At 34.6% G+C, this 15268-nt stretch overlaps 1 protein-coding gene across 5 annotated transcripts in view; it reads left to right on the top strand.

Moving 5' to 3' along the window:
* Nucleotides 1-15268, top strand: part of ADGRB3 (adhesion G protein-coupled receptor B3) — a 682811-nt gene that overhangs the window by 359507 nt on the left and 308036 nt on the right. For all 5 annotated transcript variants that reach the window (XM_074333154.2, XM_074333153.2, XM_074333155.2 and 2 more), the window contains 2 exons: nucleotides 10585-10734; nucleotides 11396-11471. In XM_074333154.2, the coding sequence (XP_074189255.1) occupies nucleotides 10585-10734; nucleotides 11396-11471 (226 nt within the window). The remainder of the gene's footprint in view (nucleotides 1-10584; nucleotides 10735-11395; nucleotides 11472-15268) is intronic.

The raw sequence follows: 15268 nt of genomic DNA, 5'->3' as shown, positions 1-15268 counted from the left end.
AGAAGGTAGAGAATGGTTGAGGTGAAGAATAAATGGAAATTGGCATATATTGTGTTCTACTGTGTATAGGGAATAAACTAACTGTATTTGGCTTAATCATCATGAAAGGCTATTGATTTTTACAGATGGTCAAACTAAAGAGCAATTAAATGACTTGCCAGAGATCACTAAGTAATTGGAAGACTAAGTCTATTTGTCTCCAAGGATCAAAGATATCACATTAAACCCCAGTGCCTTCTCTTGTGCCTTTGGTAAATACCACTCATTTAAAAATATATATGGCGTATTATGTCAAACCTACTACATGTTAGGATTCTATTATACAACAGTAAGTATGCAGAATTATTTTCCTTTTGGAACTTATAGTCTAGTGTGGGAGGCAGATAATAAACAAGTCTACATAAACTAGACAGTATTTAACTCTGAATAGGACCATAAAGAAAATAAACTGCATGATATATTAGTTAGAGAGGAATGGGAGGGAGTTGAATTTTTTTAGATGCAGCAGTTAAGACAGACCAACCTAAGGAAAAAATAATTCTGCAGAGACTCAAGCATAAGAAAAGAAAAGAATGTTCTAGTTAGACAGGAAAAGATCTGTTGTGGAAAAAAAAAATCTGTGCAGCTTGATCAAGGTCAGCAAACAAGGCAGTCAAGTATAATGTGACTGCAGAGATAATACTGGTCACAAAGGACAATTTTTCTTATGTAATCAAATACTGTATTTATTTCATGATCCATCATTTATGAATTGATTATGGCTGCTTTCTATCATACTGGCAGCATTGGGTAGATGCAGCAGAGGCCTGGTGGCCCACAAAGATGAAAATATTTGTTGTTTTGGCCCTTTATAGAAAAAGTTTGCAAATCTCAGCGATACAGCATGGCCTGAACCTAATTTTAGAGGATGATTGTCATATTTTTAGACCAATGTTCCATAATTTATAAAGCCTGTAACTCCTTATAAAGCCACTGTGTCATTGTTAGAATTCATCTCTCCTGAGTTAGTTTACTATTTTGGTCTTCTTCTTCTTCTTCTCCTTCTTCTTCTTCTCCTTCTTCTTCTTCTTCTTCTTCTTCTTCTTCTTCTTCTTCTTCTTCTTCTTCTTCTTCTTCTTCTTCTTCTTCTTCTTCTTCTCCTCCTCCTCCTCCTCCTCCTCCTTCTTCCTCCTCCTCCTCCTCCTCCTCCTCCTCCTCCTCCTCCTCCTCCTCCTCCTCCTCCTCTTCCTTCTCCTCTCTGTCTCCTCGCCTCGGCCCCCAATTTATTTATGGTGTCTTTCCCTGTTTATTTATTTTTGCCTTCTAAAAGTGAGCCTTTCTTAAACTGTGTTTCTCGGCTTGTTTCTGTCATCTCTTTCATATCTATATAGTTCATCCTCTCACTTTTTTCAGGTGTCTGCACAAATGCCAGCTCACCGAAGCAGCTTTCCCTAAGCTTCCCTACTCCACTATGCATTCTCTCTCATACCACTTATCATTCCTAACATTCTATCTAATTGTGTTTGTTTATTCTTTGTCTGTCTCTCCCCAGATTCCATGCCATTCCAATGAGGGCAGGGACTTTAACTGTTGTGCTCACTGGTGTATTTCCATTGCCCAGAACTGTACCTGGAATGTAATAGGTACTCAGTTAATATTTGTTGAAAGAATTAGTCTATTTTATTCCATCTTTAGGAAAACTTATCAGTCTACATTATGAACTATTCTAATTAGGAGGCATCTAATTTACATCTTCAAATTCTAAATTTGATCATGCTCCGGATCTACAGATTTCTTAGGCTACAATATGATTTTCATCCTTTTCGCCTGCTCCTCTAACTAAAACTTTCTGCCTTATTAAGAATATAACTGTTTAAGTTATATTAAGAATATCTAAGACGTATCATTCCCTCATTGCATGCCCTTGCTCACATCATTCTTCCTGCCCAGACAGTACTATTCTGATACTTCTGGAACATTGCAGGCCTTGTTAGTCCCTAGGTCAGCACAGTCAGTTTCCTCTTCCCTTCTCTCAGACTCAACCATCAAACCGTTGCTCAGATGGTGCCTATTCAGAAAGGTCTTTCTTGGCCAACCAACCATGCTCCATCACATGAGTCATTTCTTTCATACTGCCTGTCACAATCTAGAATCATCTGACTTGTGTGTTCATTTACCCAATTTTATGTGTCCCCCGCTAGACCTTGAGCTCTTTAAGGGCGAAGAATTTGTATCTGTTGTTTACTTCTAAATCTTCAGTGGTAGGACTGTGCTTGGAATACTCTCAGGGCTTAATAGAGATTTGTTTGGATGAATGAATTTCCAGAATGAACTCTTCAGCCTACAATGATCTCTTTTCTCTTGTCAAGTCACAGCACTTTCTAATGCTATTACTCTTCTGGGAATGGATGATTCACTATCTAGGGAAGCCATTGAATTATTCACTTCAGTTGTTGTTTCCTGCTTGCTTGGATGCTGCCTAACTCCTCATAGCTTCCTGACTTATTTCTCTAGGAAGTTTTAAAGACACTTAAGTGTCAAAAACAACAACAACAACAACAAAAACAACATAAAACAACACTATACCACACACACACGACACGTGACACATGCACACACACAAATGCATATGAAAAGAGTCAATAGTGCTACATATACAAAAGCTCTCATTTTAAAAATGTTTTTTTCAATTACAGTTGACATACAATATTATATTAGGTTAAGGTGTATTACATAGTGATTAGGCATTTATATAATTTATGAAGTGATCACGCCACTAAGTCTAGTAATCATCTGACACCATACATAGCAATTACAATATCATTGACTATATTCCCTATGATGTACTTTACATCCTTGTGAATATTTTCCTAACTGGCAATTTGTACTTCTTAATTCCTCTTTCACCCATCCCCCTAAACCCCTTCCCATCTGGCAACCATGAAACTATTCTCTGTATTTATGAATTTGTTTCTGTTTTGTTTGTTTGTGAGAAAGAAAAAGATAGTCTGAAAGAATACACACTAGATAACAGGAAAAGTGTAGAAACCAACATGCTTTTAGAATGCATTTCTCTTTCATGAAAAACTGTGATGTTGAAAAATAACTTCTCCAATATATGTCTGGAACAGGAGTAGGCACACTTTTTTCTGTAAAGAGCCAGATAGTAAGTGTTTTAGGATTTGTGGACCATACAGTCTGTGCTGTACTATTCAACTGCCATTATTGCATGACTTCATTTAACTTACATATACCAAAATATAATATAATTTCTTTATTTTTTTAACTAGTTAAAAATATGAAAACCTTTTTACCTTGTAGACCATAGGGAAAAAAACCTGATAGGATAGATTTGGGCTGTGGATTATAGTTTTCCAATCCCTGTTTGAGTCAGTTCAGCTTGAATAATAGTCATGTCTATGGAGTGGATGTACCACATGCCTCAGCACAATCACATGCTGGGGAAGCAGGAGTCATGTGGGAAGAAGCAGAGGGAATCCTTCAGAGAGAGTACCAAAGTCTGGCTCAAAGACCATGAGCAGACATAAGAAACATGCCTGGCTGCTCAGAGGCTCACAGGTTTTAAATGGCTAAATGGCATCTAAAGGTGATGATTCACAAGTAATTTGTAAGGTTTTATTATTATTATTATTATTATTATTATTATTATTATTATTATTACTTTGGTCCTGAAAAAGAATATGCAAAATGATTAATTATTTGAAGTTTCACTATATATACTATGTAATAAAAACGAATAAGTTGAAAAAATTATCCATGACATGCCACATACTTTCTTGACTGCCTGTCTAATTTGCCTACTTTAAAAAAATTAGAGGCTCCTGCTTGATCTCTTTAAAAACAATCTGTAAACTACTAATGTGAAGAACATTTCTCATCTAGTTCTCTGCGTGCTGCTCCTGGGACTTGGGGATCCTACACTACGTAACGGTGATGGTGAAGATGAAATGGAGGCAGTGCTATCAGAGGACCACAGTCCGCACACATGTCCCTGCCTAGTGACTTTGTTTCCTGGGAAGTGATGGCTACGTGCTGCTCTCTAGCAAGCCAGTTCTTTCTCTATCGCCTTAAACATTCTAATCCTAACATTTTGGGAAAGGAGATAGAGTAAAAGAGGGAAGTGGGGAGAAGAAGAGAGCAACTAAAAATCTGTCAGTTTGAATGTCTGAGTATTTCCTATAAAATATCCTAATATGTGATTTTTCATAGAGTTGTTAGAACATAAAGATTGTGCTGGGCATATTAAAGAATAGATGCTAGATAGATAGATAGATAGATAGATAGATAGATAGATAGATAGATAGATAAATCTCCATTTGATAGCCACCATTCTGCAGTGGTATCTAGTTTTTATCTCCTGTTACACAAGCAAGATAGTTTTAATTTCCTCTACCTGAATCATTATGTCTGTCTTTTATAGTTAGTGCAGAAATATTACAGTAAAGCAAAAGTACATCTGCTGGTAATTTGTTAGGTAAAATCAAACTACCCTGCACAAGTGTAAAATCATACACTATGGAGTAGGCAAACTGACATTTGAATCCCAATATCACCGCTTAACAGAGTCCACTTCCTCATTTGTAAAGTAATGTTACAGGTAAAAACAATGAGGATACTGATAATGACAATACCTCCTAGTGTTGTCCTAAATATTAATAAGATATCATGTGTAAAGGACCTGACCAAGTGCTTTGCTGAGATCAGTGCCTGGCACCGAGGAGGCGTTTGAGAAATACTTATTGAATAAGTGTTCAATAAATGTCCTCTGTCCTTTCCCTCCCAAATGCCCTCAGTATTTCACAAGGCACTCAACATTGCTATATAAATATAAAAATCATGTTTTTTTCTTAAGTTTCTAAATACCAGGGGGTTAGCCTCCATGTAGACTGCGTAGTGCCTATGCACTTGCTATGGGTACACAAAAAATATGAGTAGTTGCTTTCTAACACACTGATGTGAGGCATCATTCCCTCCCTCCCATATTTTTCTTGCAGGATTTCAAAACTGTACAGGTGGCCATCTTGTAATACTGAGTGACGTTTGCCACAAGCAATTCCATTTTGATAACTGGCCAATTTTCTAATATTGGTGAGTCAGACCTAGTTTGTAAGATGTTCCCTCTGAATCAACATGAAAAATGAGGCAAAGTTTAAATATAACAGAAATATCAATACAGTGGTCCCCTCTTACCCGTAGGGGATGTGTTCTCATGCTCCCCATTGGATACCTGAAACCACCAGATAGTACAGAACCCTAGATACCTGGGGTGCCAGAAAAACGTATGCAAGCGGACACTGGTCAGCATTGCTAAAGCAATACTTCGCCATAATTAGAAGTGTCAAGGTGCTGATGGTAACCACTGTGAGCTCCCCTTGTAATTGCAGAAGTCAATTGTGACTTGTATTCATCTTTTGTGATCGGTATATATTATTACAACTTTAATATGGTTTTGCTTTCTTAAAAAATGTGTATACATTTTTTTGGCACCTTCTGTGTATTGTTTTTTCCCTATACATACATACATACCTACAATAAAGTTTAATTTGTAAATTAGGCACAATAAGAGATTAGCAATAACTAATAATAAAATATAACAATTACAGCAATATACTGTAATAAAAGTTATGTGAATGTGGTCTCTTAAAATATCTTACTGTACTGTACTCTCCTTTGCACTGAAGGAAAGCACATTATGGCTTCTCTTTGGTCTATCCAAATTGCTAGCATCACTACTCTTTCACTATGGGGCTATTATTAAATAAAATGAGAATTACTTGAACACAAGCACTGTGATATTCTGACTGGTCAATCTGATAACTGAGATGGCTACTCAGTGACTACCAGGCAGGTAAGGGGGACAGCATGAGTCCACTGGACAAAGGGATAATTCACGGCCCAGGCAGGATACAGCAGGATGGCGGGGCATTTCATTATGCGACTCAGAACAGTGTACAATTTAAAACTTATGAATTGTTTATTTCTTCAATATTTTATTTAATATTTTTGGACCACAGTGGACCATGGATAACTGAAACCTCAGAAAATGAAACTGGGGATAAAGGGAGGCTAATGGAAAGGACAGTGTTTAAGGTACCCCTTAAACTTATTCTGTATCACCCTACACATTTGTTTATGATTATGAGGTGCGCATGCACCTAGGAGTTTCCTCTACTCATTTACAGAACGTGAGTCGCTGCATTAAGCACTGAAGTCACTGCCTAAAGCTAGTGCTTTTGAAATTGTCTTTGCAGTCTGTGTCCCTGGCTGGAATGGAAATACTAAATTTGTCATTCATGATGCAGTCATTTCCTTTCTCAATTGAAGCAATAGATTTTTAATGTGACTGACTTTGTGTAACCAAATAATCACAGAAGGCAGCCCATTTTGTTTGGTGGTGGTGGGGACAGAGAGAGAGAGAGAGAGAGAGAGAGAGAGAGAGAGAGAGAGAGAGAGAGAGAGACAGAGAGAGAGACAGAGAGACAGAGAGACAGAGAGACAGAGAGAGAGAGAGAGAGAGAGAGAATGAATTGGCAAAAGAAATCCTATTCAACTCCCTAGGTGGTACATTTAAGTACAATTCCTGCCTTTGTTTATTTGAATGTATTCAACCTAAAGTTTTGAATATGTAATCTCATGCCTAAGGTCACTGAAGTACAACCAAAAAAGAATGCTTCGTGCAAAAATTAGTTACTTGATCATAGTGTGGAGCACACAGTGAGGTAATTCTCTTGGACTTGATTATGGGAAAACCTACTCTAACAATAATATCCAGCACTTACATAGGATCATCCACGCTGCAGGTATGGTTCTAGGCACCCAGCTCTCACCTCTTGACAGAAAGTAATTTACCTTATTTCATCCTCCAACATCCGGATGGGGTAGATAATATAATTCCCATGTTACAGAAGAGGAAATTGAGGCACAGAGAGGTTAGGCTATTTGTCTAGTGTCATACAATTTATAAGATGAACATGGAATTTATCTAACAGAGACTGTCCCCCCCCCCCCGAAAAAACAAAACAAAAAACATTATAATTATCCTAAAATGTCAGGGATTTGAATCCAGGGCTTACATCAGGAGCCCACACTTAAGCTATTCTGGTAAGTGCCATTTTCCTTTGTTGGTCCTCATTTACCCATTTTGCTCATTCCTGTGGCATTTATCCATGCATTCTTGCTCTCTAGTCTTTTCCTTCCACATGCCTTTCCTTTTTGTCCATGAGGCAACTGATGTACAAATTAACTAACTCCAACCTGTATATCTACTCTTCACATTACAAGGATGAATAAGCCAGAATCCCCATCCACCAGGACCTAATAAGAGTAAAGGACTAAAACCTCATAATTTTCCTGAGGAATAAGGTTAGAATCACCACCCTGCTTAAATGAACCAAAAAAGGGCTCAGTGGTTACCAAAAAAAAAAAAAAAAAAAAAAAAAAAAAAAAAAAAATCAACTCACATGCTTTTAAACTCATCTGCAAAAATTCCTTATTCTTTCTGAAGAGCAAATATTTGTACTGAACCTGAATCCTTTGAGAGCTTGGCCCATAACAGACATGATGCTCTCAAAGGAATTTGGTGCTGCATACCCAAATTCAAAATGAAAATATTAAAATTGCAAAATAAAAGGGCAGCTGGTTTTGCTCCGAGGTTTATCAGTATTGAGTCACCTGTTTCCATTGCATATGAAATCAAATCTAGTGTTGTAATGAAAACACGATACAATGAATTAAGGGTAATTCTCAGAGCATTCAAGATGTGCCTATTTGTTCAGGGACACTGGGTATTTTGAGGTTTCTTCTAAGTACTTTTATCTTCTGTAAGAATGGCATCTTCTCAGTTTTTGAAGAAAGATGCTCTATCATCTAAACACACAATGACTGGTTTTAATGCAGCAGTTATTAAAGAACAACAGCACATAGATTTGCTCTTATGCTTTGCATTTATTTCCCTTTGTCAGCACTGGACACATATATACGCTTGACATAATTTAAGACATTCATTTTCAATCTTACCTCTTTGTTATTTACTTAACATATGAGCATCCCAGTTCCCTAAAGACTGTAAATGTGCCTAAATTTTACCTAATGGTTTTTGGCAGTTAAATTTGGTGAAGAAGGGAAAGAATAGTGGAGTGGATTGGTTCAAGTGTCTGGTAGAGGGATTGAAAGGAGGAAATAAGTCATTTTCGAATTATTTTTGCTATGTGGAAATAGGTTTTCTGGTGAATCAATGTAGGGTCATGAAGACCCATAGTATCATCTTAGGCATCTTCCTAGGTATGTTTAAGGTAAAGATACACAATTTTAAATATTTCATACTTTAAGGAACATGTACATTGATGATTTAAAGCTAGTACTTGAATCTTATCAGTGTATAAAGTCATATCCATTTTTATAATGTATTTATTGAAAATATCATACTTTAAAATTACATTTCTACTAAAATTAATGAATAAATGTTTGGCTTTATGCACTATTTATGCTCAAGACTATGCATTTTAAATGACTTTTGCACAAATTAAATAGTGATCCTAATTGAGTTTTATGTTCCTTTAGACTGTGTTCAAAAGTACAATCTGGTCTAGATAGTCATAATTTTGTAGACAGTATACCTCTAATTGAAGAACAAATGCATTTTATAAAGTGAGATACATGCATGTTTAAATTTATTATTTTTATATATTTTATAGTATGATAATAGACTAGCATTTATTCAGGACAAAGTGATATCAAGTTGATAGAGAATATGTTTTCTCTACTTGTTATTTCTTCTTTTTATTTAGTTGTGTTTTTTTTGTTTGTTTTCTAGCCAATATATAGAGAAACAAAAGAATTATTAGACCTCAAGGCCCAACAATGTGTCTCTTGTTTATTTTCCTTTATAGTAGAAACCAGTCGTGTGACAGTCAAAAAACCTTCATTTTTTTTTTTTTTTTTCCGTCAGTTTTTAGAGCAGAGATGTGAAATAAATTTCCTCTAACACCAAGACTACCAAAGTTACATTCAAGGGATTTGGAAGTAGATGAGCTTAGGTTTGCTTATTGAATGAGCTTACAGGACCCTTAAGTAGCAATGTGCCACCAATGTGCTGACCTGTCTATATGTATGCAGTGGAGCTTTTGGACCCTTTAGGAGACATGAACTGGGTTGTTTATGGATATCAAAGACTATATTGTTTGAAATAAATTAAGAAACCAAATAATTAGGGTTGTTATCCAAAAACAACATTTCACATCCATAATTAATTTATGTTTTACCAAGTATCTTCTTTCCTTCAACATTTAGTTACAAAATCCTTTTTTAGGCTTACTATAATAAATTACAGGCCAAATGAAATCCCATCCTATGCTGATAATGGATGTGTATAATAGCCTGAAAGAGCTTTAATAAAGTAGAATAATAAATACATAACCAATTTAATTTGGAAGTAAGCCAGTGGTTCAGTACTATCAGCTATTTATATAGCTGATATTGTTAAATTCTTAATTTTCATCCTTTCTTGATTTAAATTACAAGTTTCTTTAGAATGAAATCTACTTATGAAGAGCCTAATGGTTTCTTATTTTAGGTGTTCTACTGTGATAGTTTTAAAGTTTCTCCATCACCTTTCTGTTTAAATTCTGCATAAGGCACCTGAAACTTTAATGTAGAACAAGTATGGACCTATGTAAAAGTTATACAAATTATAGTTGTTAATTGAAAATGTGTATAATCAAGTGCTAAATCATCTATCATCCCAGTTTTATCATATATATGTGTGTGTGTGTATAATATAAATAAAATAAATATTTATATATATATGAAATAAAAACATTGAGTATATATCAAAAATACATTCAGGCATTACCAAACTTCTCATTCATTGTATTATCAATATATATAAAAATACTTACTGCATGTATAGACACAGCTCTTTATTCAGATGAATGCATTTATTACTTTCAATTGTAGGGTTACACTTTAAGAATTGTTACTATTAATCCATTTGTTAATATTTCTGTATATTATTTTAGCTCTATGGTTATAGCATTAGTGGTGCTTTACTATTTGAGTTCTGACTGTTCTGTCTCCCAGAGCAATATGGAATTATTTTCCATGTCTTCATGGTATCCCATCTAATTCATGAAAACTTTGTTCCATAGACAATGTTCAGATGTAAATGCAGAAAATTTGTTCTGAAGACAAAGTTCCAATTTAAATGTAAAATTTAGTCTATAAATCAAGTGTGTGAATCAAAATATTTAACCAAAAATACAATATGAGCTTCAAACAATTGAAATGGAGGCCAACCATGAACAACCAGTATGGCAGCACTGGCCGATATTCGCAGGATATCCACTCCACCAGTGACCATCGTTGTATGATTCCTGCTGAAAGCAACAGAAGCCCAGGTTAATCTAAAAGAATCAACAACTTTAATGAATATTATCTAATAATAAGAAATAAGTCTGTTTTGTAACTCTGGTAAATATAATTTTGACTCAAAATTTTATTTTGAATGTACTGCAAGGTTTAATTTGATCAATATTGATTGATTACACTGGAAGATTTTAGTTGACATTATTACTTCTTTTTTAATAGTGGCTAGCATTCAGAAGCTTCCTGCTGCCTCTGTTCTAACAGACATCAACTTTCCAATGAAAGGACGGAAGGGAATGGTTGACTGGGCAAGAAACTCAGAAGATAGGGTAGTCATTCCAAAAAGCATTTTTACTCCTCTGTCATCTAAAGGTAAATATGTGAAATAATTTGGGCTTGAATGTTCAATAAGCTCATTTAATAAAACACTAGGCATAAATCTCTATATATTAAACAATTTAAAAATGATCTGAAGTCTTGATTCTCAACTAATTTTGTAAATATAGAAGCTTACACTTGGTCTTTAAATCTCTGAATCCACTGGAGGAAAGGATCTATTAAAATGAAAAAATACATATATGTATATATGTGCAAATTATAGACCTGAGCTTGACATGATCAAGATCACCTCTAAAATTAACGTCTGTTTTCAACAGTGACATTGTGGTCTTATTTTCACCTTGTTGATTTTGACCTTCTGACTTAGTGCTCCAAAAGAGAATTGGCTCTCTTTAACCATATCATATTGCGAATTTAAACTCATTAGCTGCAACTAAAGCAGCTTCTCACCTTAGCCTAATGACAGACAGTTACTTTGTGACACAAAACCAATGAAAGCATGTCTTTTAGATTTACAATTAATGTGTGCAGTGTGGGGGCTAACCTGCCCCATTCATGTTTAGGAAAGCATCTCTACCCAGCTTTGCATAAGGAAGTCCTGGAATCCTCTCTTGTAATTAACAGATTAAAGTTTTATAAGATAAAATGTTTTTCTTGCTGTTTCACTATTTTTATTGTATTTTATTCTTTCTAGAATTAGATGAATCGTCAGTATTTGTTCTTGGAGCAGTCTTGTACAAAAACTTAGATCTAATTTTGCCCACTCTGAGGTAAGCTACAAAATAATAAGCTGTTGTAATCTTTGTGAACTATTCCGAAAATGTGATTATAGTTCATTCTATGAAAATAGTCAAACAAGTTCTGGTAATACAAAGGGCTTTTTCTTAAATGAAATAGAAAATACCAATTTAATGAACAGCTTATTAGCATATTATGCATTTCAAAACAACTAGAAAAGACAATTTTGGTCTCTGATTATAGCTCTGTAATTCTTTTGTAACTAATCATGACTTGCCTTAAGATTGGGGCGGGGGGAGAAGAAAAAAGAAAAACCTCAAATCTCTATAATAGGATGGGTTGTTTTAAATTTAATCTGTCTTCTCTCTTTATTTGTACTTAATGGTACTGTTCATCAATATTACTTGAAACTAAAGGAATGTCATGACGACTGGGAATACATGTGTGTTTTTGTTCTTTTTGCTTTTTTTTTTTTTTTTTAACTTCATTTACACAAGATTTCAATTTGCTTCTAAATAAATATTCAATTACAGTTACATTAAGAAAAAGTGGTGTTCAATTAGAAGACTATTTTTGGAAGAAATCTATTCATTTCTTTCCTCCCAGCCATTAAAAGAAACAATTACAAATAGTAATTCTACCAACATTCATTTATTTGCTCTACTGTCTTAACTACTTTACCTCATTTCATGGAAAACATTCATATCTGTTTGGATAGTGATGTTATCACTCATGATGACCTGTTTCCTCCACCCCACCTCATTTTGGAGGCCTGAGACAAACAAGATTATACGTTTGTTAAACAAAGCCACATTTGCAATGAGCTCTTACTCATACCCTCATGAATGTAGCTTCACATTTTTAGGGGGAGAGACTGTGAATGATATGTACTGTTATACCAGGGGTATAAGAAATGGTCTAATAAATAAAACCAATTAGAGTTCAGTCCAGCAGAAAAAGGCCTCCCAAGAAAGCAACTAAGATTTTGCAGCTGCAGTAATTAGTTACAATTCCTTGGAGAAAATCTTTCTACGTGCAACAAGTTATTAATATAATCGATGAGTCATCGGGAGTCCCACTCAGTACAATGCAGGTCCTCCTTCAACCACAGAGACAGCTATGAGAAGTTGAGTTTTCTTTAACTCCCTTCTCTGGATGGAATTTGGGCTGTCTGCATTTGAATAGGTTTGCACTTGATTTTGTTCTACTAATAACAGATTTTCCAAACTGATAACTTTACTCTCAACTTTTTCACTGGTTGCATTAAAACACATTGGTATGTACAACTACTCACAGGTAAAATTGGTTTAAAGTTACAGTGACTATCTTTATGTGTGATGTTCATTTGAGGAGAAATATGCTAGAGTTCAAAGTATACTTAGATACTCAGTTAGACACTTATTTTCAGTTAGACACTTATTTCCACAGGGAGTTCATTTGTGTAAAGCTCATCTTTTAAGAATTCTAGACTAGACCCTACTTTAAATCAGATGACTTGGGTTTCAATTTCAACTTAACATAACAAAAAATGTATAAACTTGTCCAGTCACTCAGAAATCATCTGTCTTAAGTTCACCATGAAGATAGAAGCATCTTTATAGGCAGTATTCACCCTATTTGCTGCTGAGAGATATAGAGAATGCAAATAAAATATTCAACATAAAATGTTTTTGATTGTGAATTCATGTCCCTACTTGTCTAACAAAGTTGCATTATTATTAATCTTGTTTTGCATAATACCATAGAACTTACCTACACCAATGAAATCAGGTTATTCCAATTTTCATAAATTTATATAGTCAAGGGAATTGAAAATTTATCTAGTGATATCAGCTTTTTGTAAAAAGAAAAAAAACACACATTCATTTAGTGTTTCAACATTTTTTTAAATCTGTTGAAATGCAGATTTAGTGGTTACTTACAGTTATGGATAGAATCAATGGATGCATTATGGGTGATTTAATGGACAAAGTAGAGAATTGTTCAGAGTAGTGGGTCCCCTAATACCACCTGTGATACCTAGGATTTCAGATCAACCTTGGCAAAAGTCCCTGACTTTTTTTAATATGTAAACTGTGGAATTGAACTCAAAGGTTCTTTCCATCTTCAGAAATTCCCTCTTTATTACAGCAAAATTATGGAATTTTAGAGTTCTGACATATTCTTTACTTGAAGTCCTTAATAACATTTGTATAAGAATTATAAATAGGTATATGTACTCATATTTTCTATGTATAATAACCTAAATGACTCTAGGAAAACAGTAGTCACATTTAGATTCATTGACCAGAAATAATGACAATAGAATGCTCAAGATGAAATGTTTAAATACTATTTGAAAGATGAAATATTAGCATTTACTTCATATTTTCTTTTATTTCATATAGTAAGATAATGTAACTAAGCATTTTTATACCTGTTATTTTCCTTTTTAAAAAATTGTTCCAGAAAGTTTAGTGAGTAAACCATGCCAAATATAGATCTTCTAAATAAGAGTAAGCCTTTTAAATGGACAAGGGTAATGTTTTGCTTTGTAGTCACTCAACAAACATTTACTAAGCAGCAACCCTGCTAACCTTATTGCCTTAATTATTTTAAATTACTGTCAAAACTCCCAGAACAGTGTTTAATAAATAATAAAGTTCCAAGAAGTATTTACTTGAATAATTGTTTATCTGATAAAATATCCTATGTAAAGCATTTTTTTAAAAATAAGGTACATATAAATTTAGTCTTTATACTAAAAAAATATTTTAGGAACAGAGGAATAAAAATACATCTATCTTGTTTTACTGTATAAATTTGACTCTGAAATGAACCCAATAGGAAAGGAAATATCTTCTTTATTCAGATGAAAACAATATACAAATGTGCTCTACGTGTTTACTTATTATTTACCAGATTTTCATGACATGTTTTCCTGTGTTCTTTTTACTAATTCTCTGTTGAAATTTTTGGAGTCAAATTTCCCATACACAGAATAACGTTAGACTTGCTGTTAAGTTTCCAGACATTTTGTATTTTGATATAATCATTTTCAAAACAATACTTTGCGTAATTTCCCTCAAGGGGACTAGGAAGAACTTGACATAATGTTTTTAGTAGATATGATTTAGAAGTTTTCCTTCATATAAGACAGAAATAACGACATGTTGACTCTTTTATTTAGATATTTCTTTTTTCCTCTTGCCTTAATAAGTATTCGGCTATTCTTCAAGCTGCAATTTTTATTTTACTGTGTGTCTTCCCTTTTACAATTAAGCATATTCAAATTGTCCCTTCAACTGAAGGAAGTGGGCTCTGCTGGAATCCAAACTAAATACGTGCTATTTTGAGCATCCCACTTTCATTCTTCTTCAGTGTAATTTCTTACAGTTCAACAGCCGAGAAACAGTGGATATTAGTGTTGTGAGGCCCTTTAAAGATGAGTCCCCTCCTTCACTCGGGTTTTATACATGAAAGAACTGAGCTCCTTGTTACTTCAGTGACCTGCCCAAGGCTATATGTCCAGTAAGGGACTGCATTCAACTCAAGTCTTCTGTCTGGGAAAACCAGGACTCTTCCACTGTCTTGTTTCCTCAATGATGCTAATATCCATTCCTTTAAGAAGTGCAAGCCATGCACCTCTATATTAGTGTGAATACACAGCTGTCTTCTGCAGAAAATCTTGTAAGGCATAGGTGGCCATGCGTGGACAGGCTCAAGGAGCCTTGGGTTCAATATGGTGGCCCCAACTTAGGCTATTGACACCAAAGCCTGAGGGTGTCACTCTTCCCACCCCCCGATGACCACTTTTGAGCCTGATAGATGAAGGCTGGCCAGCCAAGCC

Source organism: Rhinolophus sinicus, chromosome 2 (assembly GCF_057876585.1).
Source record: "Rhinolophus sinicus isolate RSI-liver-muscle chromosome 2, RSI-T2T, whole genome shotgun sequence".
Taxonomy (NCBI): domain Eukaryota; kingdom Metazoa; phylum Chordata; class Mammalia; order Chiroptera; family Rhinolophidae; genus Rhinolophus; species Rhinolophus sinicus.
Note: the sequence above shows the minus strand (reverse complement) of the source record. Positions and strands in the feature narration are given on the sequence as shown.